Here is a 20705-nt window from a genome sequence, read left to right as displayed (position 1 = left end):
GGTGAAGAGGGCTGATCTGTGATACTAATAGAATACCTGTGAAAATGACAGTATGTGAATTCTGAGCCAGGTCATGAAAGTCATTGTTGGCTCCTGTCTTGTTCTCTCGGGTCACTCATTCTAGGAGAAGTCAACTGCCATGCCATGAGGACACTCAGTGGCTCTATGAACAGTTGCACATGGCAAGGAATGGAAGATTCCTGCCAACAGCCAGGCATTGTGCATGACACCTTGGAAGCAGACTTTCCACCCCCAGTCAAACCTTCAGATGACTACAGTCCCAGCCAACATCTTGACTACAACCTCCTGAGAGACCCTAAGCCAGGACCACCCAGCTAAGCCACTCTTGGATTCTTCACCCACAGAGACTGAGACAGATAAATGCTTATTATTTTAAGCTGCTAAGTGTGGGAGTGATTTGTTACATAGCAATAGAGGACTAATACAGTAATCATGGACTAAGTTATAATATTTAACACGTCTGAGCTTTAGCTTCCTCATATATAAAACAAAGACAATAACAGCAGGTACATCATAAGATTGTGATGAGGATTAAATGAGACCCTACATCTAAGGAGCCTAGCCTAGAGCCCGCACACAGTAAATGCTCAGGAAAACGTAAACGGCCCAGGCTACCCAGCAACAGTCCACATCAGCACCCACCTCTTTTCAAACCTGTGCACAGTGAGCCACTGGGCCTTCAGGGCTTAGGTCAGAGGGCTAGGGAGCCAAGCAAGGACACAGAGGCAAGGGTCTGCATGGGCAAGGGTGTTGCCCACCACTCCAACACTGGGAGCTGCCCTCCAGACAAGCACCAGAAACTCAAGGACCCCCATGGCAGGGAGGGCTTTAGAAGCCTTTATGTTTAAATCTCCCCTACTCCTCCACGAATGCAAGTCTTCTTGGCCACACTCTCTGTGCATGCTAATCCCACTAGCTGGAACATTCTTCTTCCAGAACCATCCCTAATACCATCCAAAAGTATCCAGGTCTCACCATAACTCCTTATAGCTTGTTCAAAGCGTTTCAGATCTCCAAGGACAAAAATCATGTCGCTCAGGAACCTTCTTTTTTCAAGCTAAATACCCCCAGCTCCTCATTAATAAGCACAGAGTTGGCAAACAGCATGATGGGAAAGCAGAAACCTGAGCCAGGGTGGAAAAATGAACAGCTAGGAAGTGGCTGATGCCTTCCAGGACAACTCCAGAAGTCCAAATCACCATATCTAAACCCAGCCAGGATCAATTATCCAGTTGTGAAGAATCTGAACAGCCTAGGAAGGACTCATAAACTATATTGCTTACACAGTGGAGGCCTGGTAAGATGGCTGTTTCCACACCAAAAGAGGTAAGAGCCCACTGTGCAGTGCAGGCATCAGGCTACGCCCACATGCAACAGGGGCTGAGAGCTTGAGCTCTAGGCTCAGGGCTCAGACAGGCCTGGTTCAAGTCCTGGCCATAGGGTCCATGGTTAATATTCTTCTTCTTATCTCTGTGGGCTGAATTAAGGGTAATCTTAGTAACTAGGCAAGAAAAAATCTTTAGAAAATTAGGATTTCACAAAGCAAATTTCTGTCAGTCTTACAATCACTATAAAAGACAACTAGAAATTTGAAAGTTAGGATTTCACAAAGCAAAACTGCTATGGGTCTCAAAATCACTACATCCCTGGTTCTCATCCAACTGGAACCCGAGAGGGTGCCCAGTCAAAAGCAGATTCCTGAGTCCCATTCTAAACCTAAACATTTAGAATCTCTAAGGATGAAGCCTAGGCATTTGTAATTTTTAAAAAATAATTCCCAAGTGGATTCTGATGCACCGCCAGGGTTGAAAGGCACTGGTCTACAAGTTTCCTGATCTCCTGGGAGCCTAGGTCACTCACAGCACCCATCTTGCTCTCAGATGCTGGCCTCTGCATACTTACAATTGTACTTTATTCATGCCCTTCCAACTCTGGGGTGGTCCAGCCACAACATGGCAAGCATCCCCAAGAGGAAAATTTTCAGTTTTCAGTCTGCTAACGATAATAACATCAGCAAAAAAGCTGGGGCAGCTCCCAGGGTGCTTCCTTTGACCACAGTTTTGACAATGAGGAACAAACTCTTCCATTTTTAGCTAACACTTTATAGATCCAAAATGTTCAAGTTTGGGGTTTCTCTAGATACCTCAAAGCAACTAGTTCTGAATCCTCACTCTGCCTCAGAATTACCTGGGAAACTTTTACAAAATAGGGCTGATTAGGTTTCAGACTCCCATCAAGAGATTCAAGTTCAGATTCGATGGTCTGTGGGGGATTGTGGGGGAGTGTGGAGGAGGGGCTCTGGGTACCCCCATGTTTCCAAGACTGTCCAGGTGATTCTGATGTGCAACCACAATTAAGAACCACCGCTACAAGCTACAGTCTTGAAAACAAAACATCTCCACTCTAATGTCTTGTCACAACTTGAACTAAGATATGTATTGATGAGGTACCTTCCAAACTGCAGCACCCTGAGGTTCTTGGTCTGGCCTTGGTTATGCCTCTGAAGAGGAAGAAGCCCCCACCCACTTCTCTCCTTCCAGCAGCCTGGCAATGATTCCAGTCTCCTGGGCACATGCAGGTTCAGGGCTCACAGCAGGTGGGCTGCCCTCCTCGATGTTGGGATGAAGAATAAAGCCCTAAATGTCTAAACTGCTCCAGATCAGAGCAAAGCAGAGAATATAATCAGAAATAGCTTCAGTTGAGAACCAAGGCAACCATCACACACCTATTCTACCAAAAGGCTCCAAGAGGCAGTGATTTGATGTTGTTTTTTTATTAGAAAGAATGGATCATACCACATTAGAACAAAACAGAAAAAGAATGGAAGTCAGCCAATTCAAAAAAAGCAAACAAAGCTCTGTTCTCCAACCCTAATGAACACAACACACACAGACACAAGCACACACACACACACACACAATAATACAATAATACAAATAACTGCCACGTCTTCACATAAATGCTGAACAAAGCTAGTGGTACTAGTTTCCTCCTACTCTTCAATAGACTAGATGCCAGCTCTCAGAAGGCTTGAACACTGTGACTTTGTGTTAAGATATGCTCTTTGTCAAAGTCTAAACAGTCACAGTTCTGTAAGAAGAAATGCATGAAGTTAAGAGTATTCTGGAATTCACACCCTAGTTGCAGCACTTTTTGATCTATCTCCGCAACCACACTCCTCTCCTCTGAGGTCTGAACCTCACTCACAAGGCTGGGTCCCTCAGTGTTTGCCCATGTTGACCACATACTCTTGGCCTTAGGTGACTGGATCAGCACTGGACACACGACTATGCTGGCCTGGACTGAAATCTGCTGGTCCCAGTCTGGGGTGGTGACTTAAATGGAGATTATGTAAACGTGGGCCCTTAGGAAAGGCCAAATCAGGTCAAATCAGACAAGAAAGCAGGAGAGAGAAGGAGAGGTAAAAGTAGAGCAGGAAGTAGGCACTGCCTGTGTCCTGGTGGCTTTCTGGGCGCCTGAACTCACTCCATGAATTCTGTAAAGTGCCCCTTTATCCTTGTAATAAATTCCTCTTCAGTCTATTCAGCTACCTTTTTTTTTTTTTTTTTTTTTCTTGAGACAGAATCTCGCTCTTTTGCCCAGTCTGGAATGCAATGGCACAATTATGGCTCGCTGCAACCTTCGCCTCCCGGGTTCAAGCAATTCTCCTGCCTCAGTCTCCCTATTCAGCCACTTTGAAATGGATTTTTGTTTACCTGATCTCATGCGCACACACATACACACACCCTGGGTAAAATAACCAAAACCTTGTTATCAATTGCCAAACATTTCCAGGAATTTTTTTAATACCAAAATCAACTGTTTACACTTTATTGAATATGCTGTTTCTAAAAATGTACATATGCTTTTTTTTTTTTTTTTTTTGACACTATTTTGCTCAGGCTGGTCTCAAACCCCTGGTCTCAAGCAATCCTCCTACCTAGGCCTCCCAAAGTGCTGGGATTACAGGTGTGAGCCACCACACCTAACCAATATATGCTTTCAATGTAAATATGTACGTTTGCTACGGCAACTGGTTTCAAAAACAGAAACAAGGCAACCACCAGAATTTGGGATCAACAAAAAGAGAACTTTCTAGAAAAATGTTCCCTCACATCACTTCTTGAAAGTAAACATTTTCAGCAGGAGGAGCCCGGGAAAAGGAATGAGGGTGTCAAGACCTGACTCTCAGGTGTGGAGTCCTGTGGGTACCAACTGCTCCCAGCCCTGCCAGAGTAGCCCAGACAGGAGACATTCTCTGGAAAATCCAAATACTGGGCTCAAAAACACGAGCACCATCAAGAATAGAATGAGGTTTAAATAGATAACATGCATTTATAGAGCCCTCAAGAGAGAAACTGAGAAACGGAGTCACTCTTAACAGTGGCTGACTAAATCCTCGCTGCCCACCCACAGCATTAATAGAAGAGTATAAAGACAAAGTACAGACCTCCGGCTGGATAGCTTTAAACACAGGTATATCCATTAAAGTAATCTGGCTCTGCAACAAAAGAGAATCAATTTTAGAAAATACTGTGCATCAAAGATAACTGTCATGTTACTTTATACAGAGTCATATATATTCATAAAAATTATACTTTCCGCTTTGAGATAAAAAACAAGACAGCATACAGTAAAAAATTGGATACATTTCTGAAATGCCTCTCCCATCCCTTCCCCCTCTTCATAAATCCTGATCCACACCCTTCTTTCTTGAATGTGAGATGAACTTTCAATTTAGGAATTGATAAAAGCTGTTTGGAGGGTGGGCGTGGGAGAAAAGGGAAGTTTTATTTGGAAATGTTCATACCATTTGAATTTTTATTTCAAGCATGAACTACTTTTGTAATTTTTAAAAGTTGTAGAAACAATATTCAAAATTAGAATGCTAAACAGAAACACTATTACTATAAATTCATTTTAAAGTTGTGGCTTATAGAAATTATATTTTTCTTCTGAAGTCACTGATACTGCCCCTAAATTATATGGTAGAGTGCTATTCAAGATGCACCCACAGACCAGCACGGGACCACAAACTGTTTATTCCACCAGCCCACAATGAGAGAAGTACAGAAGCTGAGAGCAAGCATTTGGAACTTGCATAGCATTTTTTTACATGACCATGACATTTCCATTATACATATTTTAAGTATCTGTCCTCAAATTATTGGAAATGGAAAAAACTAGTACTTCATCACAGCCAGCTTTAAGAGGCAGCAATGTCATCAATAGAGAAGACACACATCAGGTTAAAAGCCTGCACCCATCATAAGAACCTCATCTGGTGACAGTAAGAGGAAGCATCATGCTGACCATTTTTCAGACCAAGGCATGAACTGAACTGACTTGACATGATCCACCTACCTCCGTGTCACATGGGATGCCAGATGTCAGTTAAGAGATGTCTCTGTGACATGCCAGGGAGAGGAGAACTGAAGGCCTTTGGATGCCTTTAATGTGAGAAGACACTCTGTCCATTGAACACAGGCCATCCAGGATGACATGATACAGGGAACAAATGGGCTCTGGAGTCTACAGGGCTTGGGTGTGTGTCTGGACACTGTCACTAAACGGCAATGTTCTCTTTGACACACAATCTCTCTCAGTCAGGTACCACATCTAGATAATGACAATAATCCCTATTTTATGGGATCTTGGTGAAAATTCAAGACAAGAGGTAGCGTTCCTGGCACCTGACAGATGCTCAATAAATACATAAGAGAGTGTGTTTATGTGTGTATATCTGAGTGTGTGCATGAGAGTATATGGTGTGTGTGACTGAGTATAAGTGTGTAAATGTGTGTATGTGTGAGCGTGTACATGTGTGCGTATGAAAGTGTATGTGTGTGTGAGAGAGAGAATGTGTGTGTGTGTGTGTGTGTCAAAACGGAAGCCACAAAGATGGGCTCATGTACTGGCATGTGAACTTACGGTTCCTGACCAATACATAAGCTAGCAAATAAGGGACCATTAATTTGGTTGAATATCCATGCACTGAGGTTGCTCTGAAGAACATGTTAAAAATCCACTGAGCCAGCAAAAACCCTTGTATTAAGAATATATTGGAGAAAAATGGCAAATACACTCGAAGGTGGTCCAAAGTCACTGGGTTCCTGAGAAGCATGGGATACAGGCCAAAGCAGACCATCCTCAGGCAGAGTGGAGAAGAAAACATGCAGCTGGCTTCAGTGGAGAGACTCTTTGTCCTCTCCCAGGAGCTAGCGTTCCCCATGGAAACAGGGATGAAATGCTGCCACTAATGGAAGCCTGGCTGAGAGGTGGGAGACAGGACCAGGAATAAGGAAGCACTGGAGCAGAATCTGAGCTCTTCTGCCTCCGGGTTCCACCCAACACCTCTTGATGTCAAGGGGACTCTTGACATCAGCATAATGTATCTGGCCCTCATAATCTGAGTGTTGAGTGGCTAGGAAGCCCTGAAGGCCTATAGGTCTGTGTTTGGCCTAGAGCTACATGGCTCAAAGCTATGTCCTGAGCAGTGCAAACAGACTGGCATTTCTTCTGCCAGACCCATCAAGATTGTTAGCCAAGTGCTTCTCATATTTGGATTAAGTCTGCCATCCTAGGGAACAGAAAGGCCTTGTAAAGACAGGAGATTTGAACTGAAAGCTCAGAGGACCTTGGAAATCTCCCCTGCAGTTCAAGTTAACACCCTATCCGGGAGAACCGGCAGGATGTTTGCAATGTCATTTAGGAAAAGAACCAAAAGTCTGCTAATGTGAAAATGAGAAAACTTCCTTTCCATCCTGCCACCAGTTCTAGGGTTTGCTACTGAATTTCCAGATGATTTATTAAAGCAGTGACCTTACATTTCACATTTTTCAGATAGTCCAGGTTTCAAATACTCTGCTCTCTGCTCAGACCATAAGTCAGAAAATGTGTTCAGGTGTTTTATTCAAAACAAACAACAACAGCGGTCACCAGACTTAGACTAGCTAGTCCAAAATACATAATGAGGTTTCAGAAGAATCTCTCCTACTTCTATCATTTCGGTTCTGATTAAAAAAGATACAGTGTCTAGAGCGAGGATATTTTGATATAAGATACTTATAAAGATCATCAGATTATCAATTTCATGCCATTTTACTACAAAGCCAAACATATGTTAAAGAGGTTGCTGATGAGTAATCCTTCCCCGGAAGATTGAACCCTCAAGGCCACTCAGTTTTACCAAAAAGGGGGTGGGAAGTATGGGTATGGGGGTGTGGTAAGAGGTGAGGTCAGGTCCTGTCACACTTCAGAGCCAGCTCTCAGGACCACCTCAGGGCCCTGTCCCTCCCTCAGGAGAGGTACCTTGGTTTCCCGGAGAGAAAAGGCATTTTCTAGGGGTATGTTACAGACTCAACAGAAACATGAGACAAGGAGCCTCCCACTCTTGCTTCCAAGCAGCAAATCCGGCCAGTAGTGGGGCTGAGCGAGAACACTCATAAGTCTCTTAATGGCCTATCCTTATTTCGAGAAAAAAAGCATTAACATAGGATGTTCAGTGAAGTCAGTCACCTGGCAATGGCTTCCTTAAGCCTAGTCCATTCTCCCATCTCCTCCTTCCTCCTAGTCCAGGGCCCTCTAAAAACCCAGGCTTTTAAGGGAAATGCCCGATCTCCACACATCATTTCTGTAGAGATGAATACCGCAGGGTGGAGAGATCTACTGGAGCACTTCACAGCGTGACTCTAACAGAACAGTGCTATTATGTGGATAAATGAAAGCTACTTGGTTAGCCAAAAAGGGAAAAAAAAAAGTTTTTTGCACATGTTAAATGTAGTATTTCTCCTAACAGTGGCTGACTAAATCCTCTCTTCCCAGCCTCAGCCTTAGTGTAAGGGTCTTCCAGACCCCAAATAAACAAACAAAAAAGAACTCTTGGCTTTACCCCACTCCACCAAGGCATGGCCAGGAGGGCTCACAGAACAAAGAGTAATCAGCTCCAAACATCCATTCCTGCTTTGACTCACAGAACCACAGAAAGCCCATGTCTGGCAATTTTAGAAGAGAGTCGGGGATGGGCCTAGGAACTGTTCTATTCCTTTTGAAAATTAATCTAGCAGTAACTTATTTAAAGCTTTTTAAACTTTTTATTTTTAAAAAAATGTCAAACTAGGCTAGGCACAGTGATTCACACCTGTAATCTCAGCACTTTGCAAGGCCGAGGCTGGCGGATCACTTGAGGTCAGGAGTTCGAGACTAGCCTGGCCAACGTGGTGAAACCCTGTCTCTAATATAACATACAAAAATTAGCTGGGCGTGGTGGTGCATGCCTGTAATCCCAGTTGCTCAGGAGGCTGAGGGAGGAGAATTGCTTGAACCCAGGAAGAGGAGGTTACAGTAAGCCAAAATTGCACCACTGCACTCCAGCCTGGGAGTGAGATTCTGTCTCAAAAAAAAAAAAACTAAAAAACTAAAAAGAAAAAGTCAAATCTACAAAAAAAGTCACAAAGACAAACACTGTATGACTCCACTTACATGAGGTAACTAGAAGAGTCAAAATCATGGAGACAGAACGTAAAATAGTGGTTGCTGGGCGTTGGGAGGAGGGGGAATGGGGAGTTGTTTAATGGATACAGAGTTTCCATTTTGCAAGATGAGAACAGTTTTGGAGATTGGTTGCATAACACTGTGAATGTACTTAACACTGCTGAATTGTATAATGAAAAATGGTTAAGATAGTAAATTTTATATTATGTATATTTTACCACAATCAAAATGAAAAAAGAACCACCCCAGAAGCTCTTCAATGTGCTTTGTCCCAATCACAAGTCTCTCTCCCACCAAAAGTAACCATTATTCTGACTTTCTTCAGGATTTTTAAATAATTTAATCACTCAAGTATATATACCTACACATCACAGGGTAGTCCTGTCCACTTTTTAAAAATCTGGAGAAGTGCTATCTACCTGCCTACCTATCTATCTATTTTAGAGACAGGGTCTTACTTGCTGTCCAGGCTTGGGTGCAGTGGTGTGATCACAGCTAGTGAGCTAACCTCGAACTTCCGGCTTCCAGTGATCACTCCTGCCTCAGCCTCCTGAGAAGCTAAAACTACAGGTATAAGCCACCATGCCCAGCTAACTTTTTAATTTTTTTGTAGAGATGGAGTCTAGCTCTGTGGCCCAGGCTGATCTCTAACTCCTGACCTCAAACAACAATCCTCCCACCACCACCTCCCAAAGCGCGGGGATTATAGATGTAAGCCACCATGCCCAACCTGATATGTACTTTTTTTTTTTTTTTTGAGATGGAGTCTCACTCTGTCACCCAGGTTGGAGTGCAGTGGCGCAATCTCCACTCACTGCAACCTCCACCTCCCGGGTTCAAGTGATTCTGCTGCCTCAGCCTCCTGAGTAGCTGGGACTACAGGTGTGCGCTACCATGCCTGGCTAATTTTTGTATTTTTAGTAGAGACGGGGTTTCACCGTATTGGCCAGGCTGGTCTCAAACTCCTGACCTTGTGATCCACCCACCTTGGCCTCCCAAAGTGTTGAGATCACAGGCGTGAGCCACCACACCAGCTGATAGGTACTTTTTAAATCTCTTTTAATCTACAAATATTCTCTCCATCCCTTTATATTCCTTGTAATACATCTGCTGAAGAATCCAAGCCATTTGACCTACACAGTTCTCCATACTTATGGAGTAGGTCAACGTGTTCTTCCTTTCTTGGTGTGTCTGCAAATCAGCAGCTGGACTCAGGGACTTCATCAGACACAGGTTCATCCCTTTGGCAAGACCACAGGTGGCAGCATACTGCTTCATCAGGAGGCACACGATGGCTCTCCTTTTGTAATGTTAGTGGCTATTGATGCTCACTGCTTAGATATTTTCATTCACTGGGGTTACAAAATGATGATATTCCAATTCTTTCATTTCTTTTCCTTTTATTAACTGAACCAATTTAATAGACACTTTCCCTCATCTACTGTTTGGTTATCCAGTGTAGTTAGTTCAAAAGTAAAAGGCAGAACAAATGCTTGATTCCTTCCTTATATTTATCAGTTTTTAAGATGATAAACTGCCCTCCTATTATCATCCAAAGGTGACCCATTGCTTGATGAGTTTCAATCATTTGTAATTATTATCCTTTTGAAGCTCAAATTGTGCCATGACGGGGCAATGGGAGCTACTTCTAGCTAGCTCTTGAGTCCTTTTGCCACGGGCCCTCCTATTCCTTTACAGCTTCCTCACTGGGTACTGGGAAGATGCACCAGGCTCATCTTGAACATGTCCTTTCCTAGACTTGGAATCAACCAGTTCTCCAGAAGCCGTGGGTTCTTTTAGTACAAAATGCTATTTCAAGACCACAATGCAGAATTCATACTAATATTTCCAATTCAAAGTCAGGACATTTTTTAAAACTTACTTAACCTCTTCTGTATTATATCTGTATCTCCTTTCTTCTATTTTGAAAATCTTGGTCTCATGGACACAGAGTATATACTAAGATTCCAGCATCCCATAAGTTTTCATTTACTTTATCCTACAGTCATACTATATCTACCATCTGGGCATACATTCATTACAAGCTATACCCTCTACCTTTAACCCTCATTCAGTCTTAATTCCACAAGTAATTGCATGTTTACTGCTCTCTACCTGTCTTTATAGCAATGGTTCTGTAACTATGTCTAAGACTCATTCTCTCATAGATTCCTCAGGAAGGGCTCAGGGGAATAAGATTCTGAGGCCTTGCACATTCACAACAGTTTGTGTCCTTTATACTTTAAAGTCAGTTTTGCTGGATATATTATAAATTCTTTGGCTCACTTTTTTTTCTTTCCTTATTTAATTATGTAGTTCTATTTCCTTTTGGCAAAAACATGCTTCTGTCAAAAAAGACTGATGGTAATCTAATCATTTCCTGTATATGTCATTTGCTGTTTTTGCCTAAATGCCCAAATAAATTTTTTTCCTTTAAAATCCAGTAATTTGTAAAGAATACGTCTTTACAAACGTAAAGTATTGACCATTTGGGGTTGACATTCTCGGCTTCATGGTGTGCTCTTTCAACATGCAGTTTCAAATCTTTTTTTTTTTTAATTTCATGAACATTTTCCTAAATTTTACTTTTAATTATTTGTGAAGTTCTCTTGCCTTTTTGTTCCCTGCTTTCAGGAATTCCTATTATCTGTATGTTGGACGCTCTTTGCCTATCATGAGTATTTGTCACTTTTCCCCAAAGTCTTATTCTTTCTTCATTTATTTTCATGTGAAAAAGTTTATTCCCTTAGGCATTTTCTGTTATGTGTATGTGTTCCTGTGTTCCTTCTAGTTCAATCTTCATTTCCAACAGAATTCTTTTATTTTTAAGTCTTTCCTGAGTTCTGTCATCTCATTTCTGAGATTTTCGTATTTCTGAATTATATTCTTCATGCATGATCTTAACATCTCTTAGCTCATCTTAAAATAAACAGTTACAGGTTTTGTCTGTTTTTTGGCATGCTCTCATTGTCTATAGGGATTCTTGTCTCTTTTTTTGTATAATAACTTTGAATGAGATTTGACAGCAATAATTTCCTGTTGCTTATTTTCATGCAAAATTAGTTTTCCTGAGCTTTTAGAGGGCAATATGGTTCAGAGTACCTTTTCTAACTTCACACAGCTGTGTTTTAGTATGCTTTCATGTAGCGCTCAACACCACGGCCACTATTTCTTAAGATATTTTCTCTCTCTCTCTCTCTCTCACACACACACACTTAGATCATCTTTTGCCACAACTATCTCTATCCTTTCTGATCATTTTGACTCCAGTCCATACTGAATTTCTTAGGTATGCAGCATCATTCTAGAAGGGACCCCCTAGTTGCCTGGTTTCAAGAGGTCATAACGGCTATTCCACAGATCCCTTCTACTCACCCATTATTTGAATAGTCAAAATCCCTGCCAATTTCAACTGTGATTCCCACCCTAATGCACTGAACTTTCTAGCAAATATCTATTGGCAACTTTGGGGTTCTCCTATTCTCAAGTCTATCAAATACCCCAGTGCTTATTCTGCTTTCTCCTCTACAGATGCTGATACCCTGAAGGTCTTGTGGATGTTGGTGGTATACATTGTGTATACATATACCACTTGTATTTTGGGGGTGATGAGGATAACTTGTCACCTAGGTTTACTACAATTGTGTTCACGGGTTTCAGGGTTTCCTATCTAGTTGTTCTGAACGTTCATAGTGGGGCAGTGGGGGAATGCGGATTAAGAGAGAATTTAAAAATATGCTACTGCCACCACCATCTTCCCAGAATCAAATAATTCTTTCAGTGGGTTTTCATGTCTGGGTTTTTTCTTTCACTAGACAGGAAACTAAAATGCCAGTTGGTCTGGTTCAATTCTAACACCTAGGCACTCCAGTGCTTTCCCAGAGGCCAAAGACTCCAGAGACCTGGTTTCACATGTAAGCTAAAGACACACTAGCTCCAGCAGAGACAGCCAAAGTTTTAGCACTGCATTCTCAAAAAGTATTCACTATCCTTCCCTACAGTCTTCCCAGCCTCAGAAAGGCAGCCTGAAGCAAGCCAAGCAATACCCTACGGCTGAGGCTAGAAAACCAGGCTCTGAGTCTCACCAAGGAGTCCTGTTAGGCAATGTTTTCCTATGATGCAGTCTAACTCTCTGCCATTCCACAGAGTAAACAGCTATAAAGGGATTTTTAAGCCTCATTATTGCTTCTTTCATAAAGCTAAAAAACATGACTCTTAAAAGTACAAGTAAACATACATAAATAGAACATAGAAGCTAGGCCATCAGACTGCAAGACCCATGAAGTCCTCTAAAGGAGAGACAATACAGCTTTGTGGCTAAGAGTACGGACTCTAGTGTTACACTGTCCAATATGGTAGCCACTACCCACATGTGGCTACTGAACATCTGAAATGTTGCTAGCACTATAAAGTAAAAACTATACTTTGGAGCCAGGTACAGTGGCACAAGCCTATAGTCTGAGCTATTCGAGAGGCTGAGGCAGGAAGACGACTTGAGCCCAGCAGTTCAAGGCACTGCACTGTGGTGTAACTGCACCTGTGAATAGCCACTGCACTCTAGCCTGGGCAACAGAGTGAGACCTTGTTTCTTACACATACACACGTTGGATTTTGAAGACTTAGTTTGAACAAAAAAGAATATGAAGTATCTTAATAATTTTATATAGCTTGTATTTTGAAATAGTAATATTTTGGGATATATATGGTTAAATAAAACATATTATTACAAGCAATTTCACTTCTTTTATTTTTTAATGTAGTTACTAGAAAATTTTTTTTTCTTTTTTGAGATGGAGTTTCGCTCTTGTTGCCCAGGCTGGAGTGCAATGGCGCGATCTCGGCTCACTGCAACCTCCGCTTCCCAGGTTCAAGCGATTCTCCTGCCTCAGCCTCCCAAGTAGCTGGGATTACAGGCATGCACCATCAAGTCCAGTTAATTTTGCATTTTTTTTTTTTTTTTTTTTTTTTTGAGACGGAGTCTCGCTCTGTCGCCCAGGCTGGAGTGCAGTGGCCGGATCTCAGCTCACTGCAAGCTCCGTCTCCCGGGTTTATGCCATTCTCCTGCCTCAGCCTCCCAAGTAGCTGGGACTACAGGCGCCCGCCATCTCGCCCGGCTAATTTTTTGTATTTTTTTTAGTAGAGACGGGGTTTCACCGTGTTAGCCAGGATGGTCTCGATCTCCTGACCTCGTGATCCGCCCGTCTCGGCCTCCCAAAGTGCTGGGATTACAGGCTTGAGCCACCGCGCCCGGCCTAATTTTGCATTTTTAATAGAGACGGGGTTTCTCCATGTTGATCAAACTGGTCTCGAACTCCTGACCTCAGGTGATCCACCTGCCTCAGTCTGCCAAAGTGCTGGGATTACAGGCATAAGCCACCATGCCCGGCCGATTACTAGAAAATTTTAAATTGTATACGTAGCTTACATTGTATTTCTATTGGAAATCACTGGTCTACAGTGTCAAACAGCCCTGGTTTTAATCCCAGCTGTGCCATGTACTACCTATGTGAAGAGACAACTTTCTTCTCTAAGTATTGACTGACTTATCAGTAAATTGGGATTAATAATTATACCTAATTTATAAGGCTGTTATGAAAAGTAAATTAGATAAAGCATGTAAAACATTTAGCACAAGACCTAGACATAATCAGTGTTCAAAAATAAGAGTTGCTCTTAATATTACTTCCTAGCATTACATGGGTAATTAGATGAGAGTTTCAGACCTGGCTCTGCCAATACTTGGCTATATAATCCATGTAAGAAAATTAATCTGTTGGAGCCTTACTTTATCAGAAAATTGGGAGCTAATGATATGCCTCATTGAGTTTCTGTAAGAACTGAACTCTTCGCCAGGTGCGGTGGCTCATGCCTGTAATCCCAGCACTGTGGGAGGCCAAGGTGAACAGATCACGAGACCAGGAGATTGAGACCATCCTGACCAACATGGTGAAACCCTATCTCTACTAAAAATGCAAAAATTAGCTGGGCATGGTGGTATGTGCCTGTAATCTCAGCTACTCAGGAGGCTGAGGCAGGAGAATCACTTGAACCTAGGAGGCGGAGGTTTCAGTGAGCCAAGATCCCGCCATTGCACTCCAACCTGGTGACAGAGTGAGACTCCACCTCAAAAAAAAAAAGAATTGAACTCTTTCAGGCAATACATATTTACTGAGCACCTACTATGAGCCAGTAATTTTTTGGACACTGGGAAAAAATGCAGTGAACAAGTCAGATAAGTTCCTGTCCTTAGAAAGTTTATATTCTAGTGGAAGAGATATGAAATAAAAATTTATTATTATATAGGCCAGGAGTGGTGGCTCATGCCTGCAGTCCCAGCACTTTGGGAGGCTGAGGTGGAGTCCAAGAACTGGAGACCAGCCAGAGCAACACAGTGAGATCTCATTTCTACTAAAAATCAAAAAAATTAGCAGGGCATGGTGTTGTGCACCTGTAGCCCCAGCACTTTGGGAGGCTGAGGCAGGAGGATCACTTGAGCCAGGGAGATTGAGGCTGTAGTGAGCTGTGACTGTGCCACTGCACTCCAGCCTGAGTGATGAAATGAGATGCTGTCTTGAAGAAAAAAATAAATTATTATTCTATAATGTAATGTTGGGTAGTAATAAGAGTTATGAAGAAAAACAGAGCAGAGTTAAGGAGAAAGATAATGATGGAAAGATGCTACTTTAGCCCAGTGGAAGTCCCAAGGACAGACATTTGAACACAGAGTGAGCAGACAACTAAGGAAGAGCCATGAAGACTGAAAAAAGGACGCAGGTGAGCCTGGGGAAGAAAGAGAGTGGGAGAGCACAGAGGTAGGGGCAGAAGAGAAGGCTTGGCCGGACCAGAGTACTGGAGGCCTCAGGAGGAACTCTAGGTCTCATTCTAGTAGGAGGGAGCCACTAGAGAGTCTGAAGGTTTTAAAATGATCCCTTAGACACACAGAAGGAGATGATGCATGTGCCAGGCTCAGTGTGGCCTGGCACAAAGTAAACATAGAAGAAGCCAATGATGGCAGAGCAATGACATGGGGCCCAGCTACTTCCCTTGGCACCCAGGAGGACAAGAAACCTCTTTTACCAAAGAGGGTAGAGAGGACGTGGGTATGGGTTGGAAACACTTCTTCTGGAGAGAAGTTCAATGCTTGGACAACACTCACAATCAGATTTGAGGTCACCCCAGAGTCAATATTCTCCCTCTACCGTCAAGGTACAAAAGGAGGAAAACAAGTCATGGCAAAACAAGGAGCTAATATTGCTCCACCACAAGGGACCGTCCCTTAGTTAGACCAGGAGCAACACACTGTTTGAAGATACATCTTTTTTTAATTTATATTTTTTAAATTGCCCAAATAATATTGTTTATCATTGTAGAAAACGGTTATTATAAAAATGTAGAAAGTATACATAAACAAATAGAAAAATTAAATTCCAATTACCTGGAATCTATGACCAAATACTACAGTAAATAATATGTTTGGCTATATAGATCCAGATATTTATGAATATGTAAACAAAAAATCTAGACTTCATGCAAATACATGTTATATGTGTGTTATACATGCTTTTTTTTTTTGCTTTTTTTTTTTTTTGTGAGACACAGTCTTACTCTGTCACCCAGACTGGAATGTAGTTGCATGATCACAGCTCACTGCAGCTTCAACTTCCCAGGCTCAAGCAATCCTCTCACCTCAGTCTCCTGAGTAGCTGGGACCACAAGTGTGTGCCACCACACCTGGCTTATTTTTTATTTCCAATTTTTGGAGAGGCAGTCTCCCTATGTTGCCCAGGCTGGTCTCGAACTTCTGGGCTCAAGCCATCCTCCTACCTCAGCCTCCCACAGTGCTGGGATTATAGGTGTGAGCCATCTCGCCCAGCCTGTACATGCATTTTTAAAATTGCATGTTCTCCACAAACTGTGCTTTAGACTGCTCCTTTCATTTATATATATATAGCGTACAGCCTTCCAGGGCAGTTAATTTCAGGACAGCACCCTTTTTAATGCTGCATTGTATTTCATAAAGGGTGGTACATACTTGACTCAACACACCCCTCTTGTTGGGCATATAGAACGTTTCCAATCTGAGCCAAAAGCCTAAGTGGTGGCTCCCTCTAGTGCCCTGTTGTGGTGCCCAGCCACCCATACCAGCTCTGTTTCACTTACAGCAAACTCCTCTGGGGTCACTTTCAAGACATCGAAGACAACGGCATCATAGCTCTTGCTGGCATAGTCGCAGCTCTGGCCCTCCAGAGAGTCCGAGCTGCTGCTGCCCTGTGGAGAGCAGGGAGAGATGGTGTTAACTGAATGATCTGACTTGGAATCACTGCCTCCCAAACCTCCTCAGAATTGAGGATGGGAGAGCAATAGAATAGTACAATAAAAACAGCTTCTATTGATTAGAGCTTTACCCCAGTCCAGGCACCGTGTTAAGCACTGCATGTGTATCATCTTATTTCCTTCCCATGTGTGCCCCATGAATACACATTATTATTGTTCCCATTTTATAGATAAGGAAGTAGAGGCAATGTTACTTCTCCAAGCTATCTCAGCTATGAAAGGGAATGCAGAAAGTAAACTTACTTTTGTATCTATGTGACCCCAAAACACATACCTTCAGTTGCCACACCCTAACTTTCTCTGGCCAGTGTTTTACTGGTGGGGTAAAAAATTACAGCCCAATCTTCCTTGAGGGAGAACAGGACTGCATGTCTTAGAAGGCCTGAGGAGACAATCCGCTTCATGATGTCTTTCGAACATTACCTGGTTTTACTTCTCTTTTTCCTACTTGAAGTCATTGCAGGAAATTGTTACACAAAATGTGAAAGTAGCTCTCAAGGCTTATTTATCATGCGGGCCACTTGGAATTCAAAGCCTGCTTGCTAATGAGCTGAGAGGTAACCAACTGGCTTTAGAGGCCAGTGTGAAAGTTAAATTTAGTAGAGTCCTTTATGCTAAGGACACTCTGCCTCCTGCATGTATATGAAGGGAGTCTCCCATAAGGAGGCAAGTTAAAACTCCTCAAATGTGGCTGATCTCATGAATCTCAACACTGGGGATCCCAGAAAGTTGAATATACTTTCTCTTTAATTTAACTTCATCAAGCTTTATCAAGCTTACCGCCCAAAAACTGTGCCCTGTTCATAAACAATTTTATTAGTCTCAGCTCACGAAGAAGGATTTTGTGGTTTCCATTAACCTCAACATCTTCGACTGGGATTTAGAGAATATGCTTTTATTAATTCTTCTTTATTTCACTCTTTCCAAAATGGCTATATCTGGAAAAACTTTGTAATCTTCCTGAAAACTAGAGTGTTTTTAGGCCAGTGAGGGAAACCAATAGTCAACAACTGGAAATATAAGGTTTAAAAGAGGAGCAGGAACTTAAACCTGTAGACTTCGATAGGCCTGTGTCATCAAAAGATTTTAAAATGAGTCTACTATACCAAAAACTCTTAAAATGATCTTAAGAAGCAGCATACTATAGTGGTTAACAGCTCTGAGGTCAGACAGGCCTGGTTAAAATGCCAGCTCCACACCAGTAGCTATCTGAACTCAGACAAATAACTTTGTTTTACGGAGTCAGTTATCATCTGTAAAATGGTGATATTAAACCTACTTCCCAGGGCTATAGTACGGGTTATATAAAATAAAGCTTAAAAAGTAACTGGCAGAATCTGCCTCCACTCCCAGGAGAGCTGACTCAAGGGGACTTGGGTGAGCTCAAGCATGGCTATTTTTTTTTTTTTTTTTTTTTTGAGTGGGAGTCTTGCTCTGTCGCCCAGGCAAGAGTGCAGTGGTGTGATCTCGGCTCACTGCAACCTCCACATGCCGGGTTCCAGTGATTCTCCTGCCTCAGTCTCCCAAGTAGCTGGGATTACAGGCACCCGCCACCACACCTGGCTAATTTTTGTAATTTTAGTAGGGACGGGGTTTCGCCATGTTGGCAGGCTGGACTCAAACTACTGACCTCAGGTGATCCACCCACCTCATCCTCCCAAAGTGCTGGGATTACAAGCGTGAGCCACCACACCTGGCCCAGGCATGACTATTTTTAAAGTTTCACAGTGACAGGACAGTCTCCCCTGAGGAGAACCTATGCAGAATGAACTTTTGAAAAGTTATAAAGACTTCTCCTGATGCTGCTGGAATTGGCAGTCTACTACATCTCCCAGTCTTATATGTAGATCCTGAGCAGACAACGCTGTACAAACTGTTCTGTACTTCTACACCCACCTTCCAGAAAGCAGAATATATCAGGGTGACAGGATGGATTTTCTTTTGGATGGTATAATGTCATGGTTAGGAGCACCAGCTCGAGAGTCAGGGTTTGAATCCCCACCCACCTGGCAGCTGTGCGATTCCAAGCCAGCTTGTTCACCTGTCTGTGCCTTAGCTTCCTCATCTATAAACTGGGGATAAAATAATAATATATACCTGATGGGGTTATTGTGAATACTAAATTAGACAATGCCCATGGAACATGCAAAAAAGTGCCTGGTATATAGTAAGCAACAAATTATGGGGCTATATGGGTGTAAATGTATCACTCAGTCATCAAAATTTATTGAGCACTTCAGTTATACATGTATTCATCCATTCGCTCATTCCATTATTCAATAAATATTTACTGAGTACTTACCTTGTGCTGGATACACATATATGTACATATACACAGCAAATATGTATGAATGTGTATAATGTGTATACACATATATATACACACTTACATATATATATATACACACACACATATACACATATACACACACAGACCAGAGAAGAAAGAAGCGTCACTCTAGATGGAAATAGAAGTCTGATTCCTCTAGTTACAAAAAGGAATCCATTCCCAGGATTTCAGGTATTATAACTTTCCAGTGACACACCATTGTATCTGCCCCAAACACACACAATCAGACAAGGGGACGTGTTCAATCAAAAGCTGCCCCAAGTACATCATTGGTGATGATGATGAGGGTAATGACAATTCTGCTGCAGTAGTAGCTTTACTTAAACCTATCCCGATTTCAGGACCAGAGATCAAAACACTGAATTTTTTTAAAAGGTTTATAAGAAATGAACTGATTCCTGTGACTTTTTGGCTGGTTACCCAGGATCACTTCAAAAGCCCAGCATAACGAGGAGGGCCTTGTGGGTTTAAACCCTGGTATGGCCTGCCAATCTGTCAGAGGAGGAGGCGTTTCACACACAATAGGGTGGTGGCATCCTGGGCCTCAAATGGCACCCACTCTTCCCGCATGCTTCTGTGCCATTACTGAGCGTGGAAAGCAAACTCCCAAACCCCACGGCAGGGGCCCCAGCCCAGGCCACTGCAGACCACCAGTCCTTACAGCCATTTCCTACTGAGCAAGGTAAATAAGAACCCAGGGCCAGTTGGAATGACTTCTGTCTGACTTCATTCCGGAATGTGTGTGACTTATTTATAATCAGCAGCGGCTTTTCCTGGGAAAGGTCTGATCCCTTCTTGCCACCAAAATGGAATGTGGCACTTGCTACGACTGGACTGGGCAGGTATTTGTTTTTCTTTGAAGAGAACGACTTCAGAAAACATGCTGATCCTCAGGGCTGACTGCCTCCCAAATCTCACGCCTGGCGTGGCCAGGGGCCTTAGGAGTGCTAAGAATGGTGGTATTCATAGAGCCCTACTGCCTTGCTGTCCAAGCCTCAGCTGGGGCCTGGGTTAGCTAAAAGGAGACCCCTCTACCCACTGTCCCTCAGTACCTGTGGAGTGGCAGAGGTGACCAACACGCTAGCCATCAGACCATTCCTCTTGTACATAGTCTCCAGGCCACAGGGAGCTTCAGGGCAGCCTCTGCAGGTAACATAACCTGTCTGGAGAAGTCCTGCAAGGCAAAGGGGCTCATAAAAACCAGTCTTCAAAACAAATTTACCCCCACCCCCAGGCGAAAGTTGTACCAGACTTGAGCAGACCTTTAAAGAAAGGTCATCAGCTAGCGGCTTTCGGGCGAACTATGGCCCACAGACACAGTTTGATGGGCTTGTACAGGGTATTGATATTTTTAAAATTAATTACCAACATTTAAAAATCGGAAGATTTCACATAGAATTCTGGATTTCTGACTTTTCTGGCAATACTGGGCCCATTTTCCTGCATGGTGACCATCAGCCAGCTGAGTGGCGGCTGCCCCTTGGATTGGAGATGGGCCTTTTAGTCC

At 42.8% G+C, this 20705-nt stretch overlaps 1 protein-coding gene across 20 annotated transcripts in view; it reads right to left on the bottom strand.

Moving 5' to 3' along the window:
• Positions 1-20705, bottom strand: part of RALGPS1 (Ral GEF with PH domain and SH3 binding motif 1) — a 327157-nt gene that overhangs the window by 247092 nt on the left and 59360 nt on the right. For 19 of the 20 annotated variants that reach the window (XR_004432328.1, XR_004432330.1, XM_033191416.1 and 16 more), the window contains exons 2-4: positions 20251-20372; positions 16675-16782; positions 4472-4522 (exon numbers count right to left, since the gene is read on the bottom strand). Coding sequence is in view for 18 of the 20 variants with exons in the window: in XM_033191416.1 (XP_033047307.1) it covers positions 4472-4522; positions 16675-16782; positions 20251-20307 (216 nt within the window). In the remaining 2 variants the exon portion in view is untranslated. The remainder of the gene's footprint in view (positions 1-4471; positions 4523-16674; positions 16783-20250; positions 20373-20705) is intronic. The other variant, XM_033191448.1, reaches the window with a different exon arrangement.

Source organism: Trachypithecus francoisi, unplaced genomic scaffold (assembly GCF_009764315.1).
Source record: "Trachypithecus francoisi isolate TF-2019V2 unplaced genomic scaffold, Tfra_2.0 Contig01585, whole genome shotgun sequence".
NCBI classification, from domain to species: Eukaryota; Metazoa; Chordata; class Mammalia; order Primates; family Cercopithecidae; genus Trachypithecus; species Trachypithecus francoisi.
The sequence above is the reverse complement of the archived record's forward strand: the minus strand, read 5'-3'. Positions and strand labels throughout refer to the sequence as shown.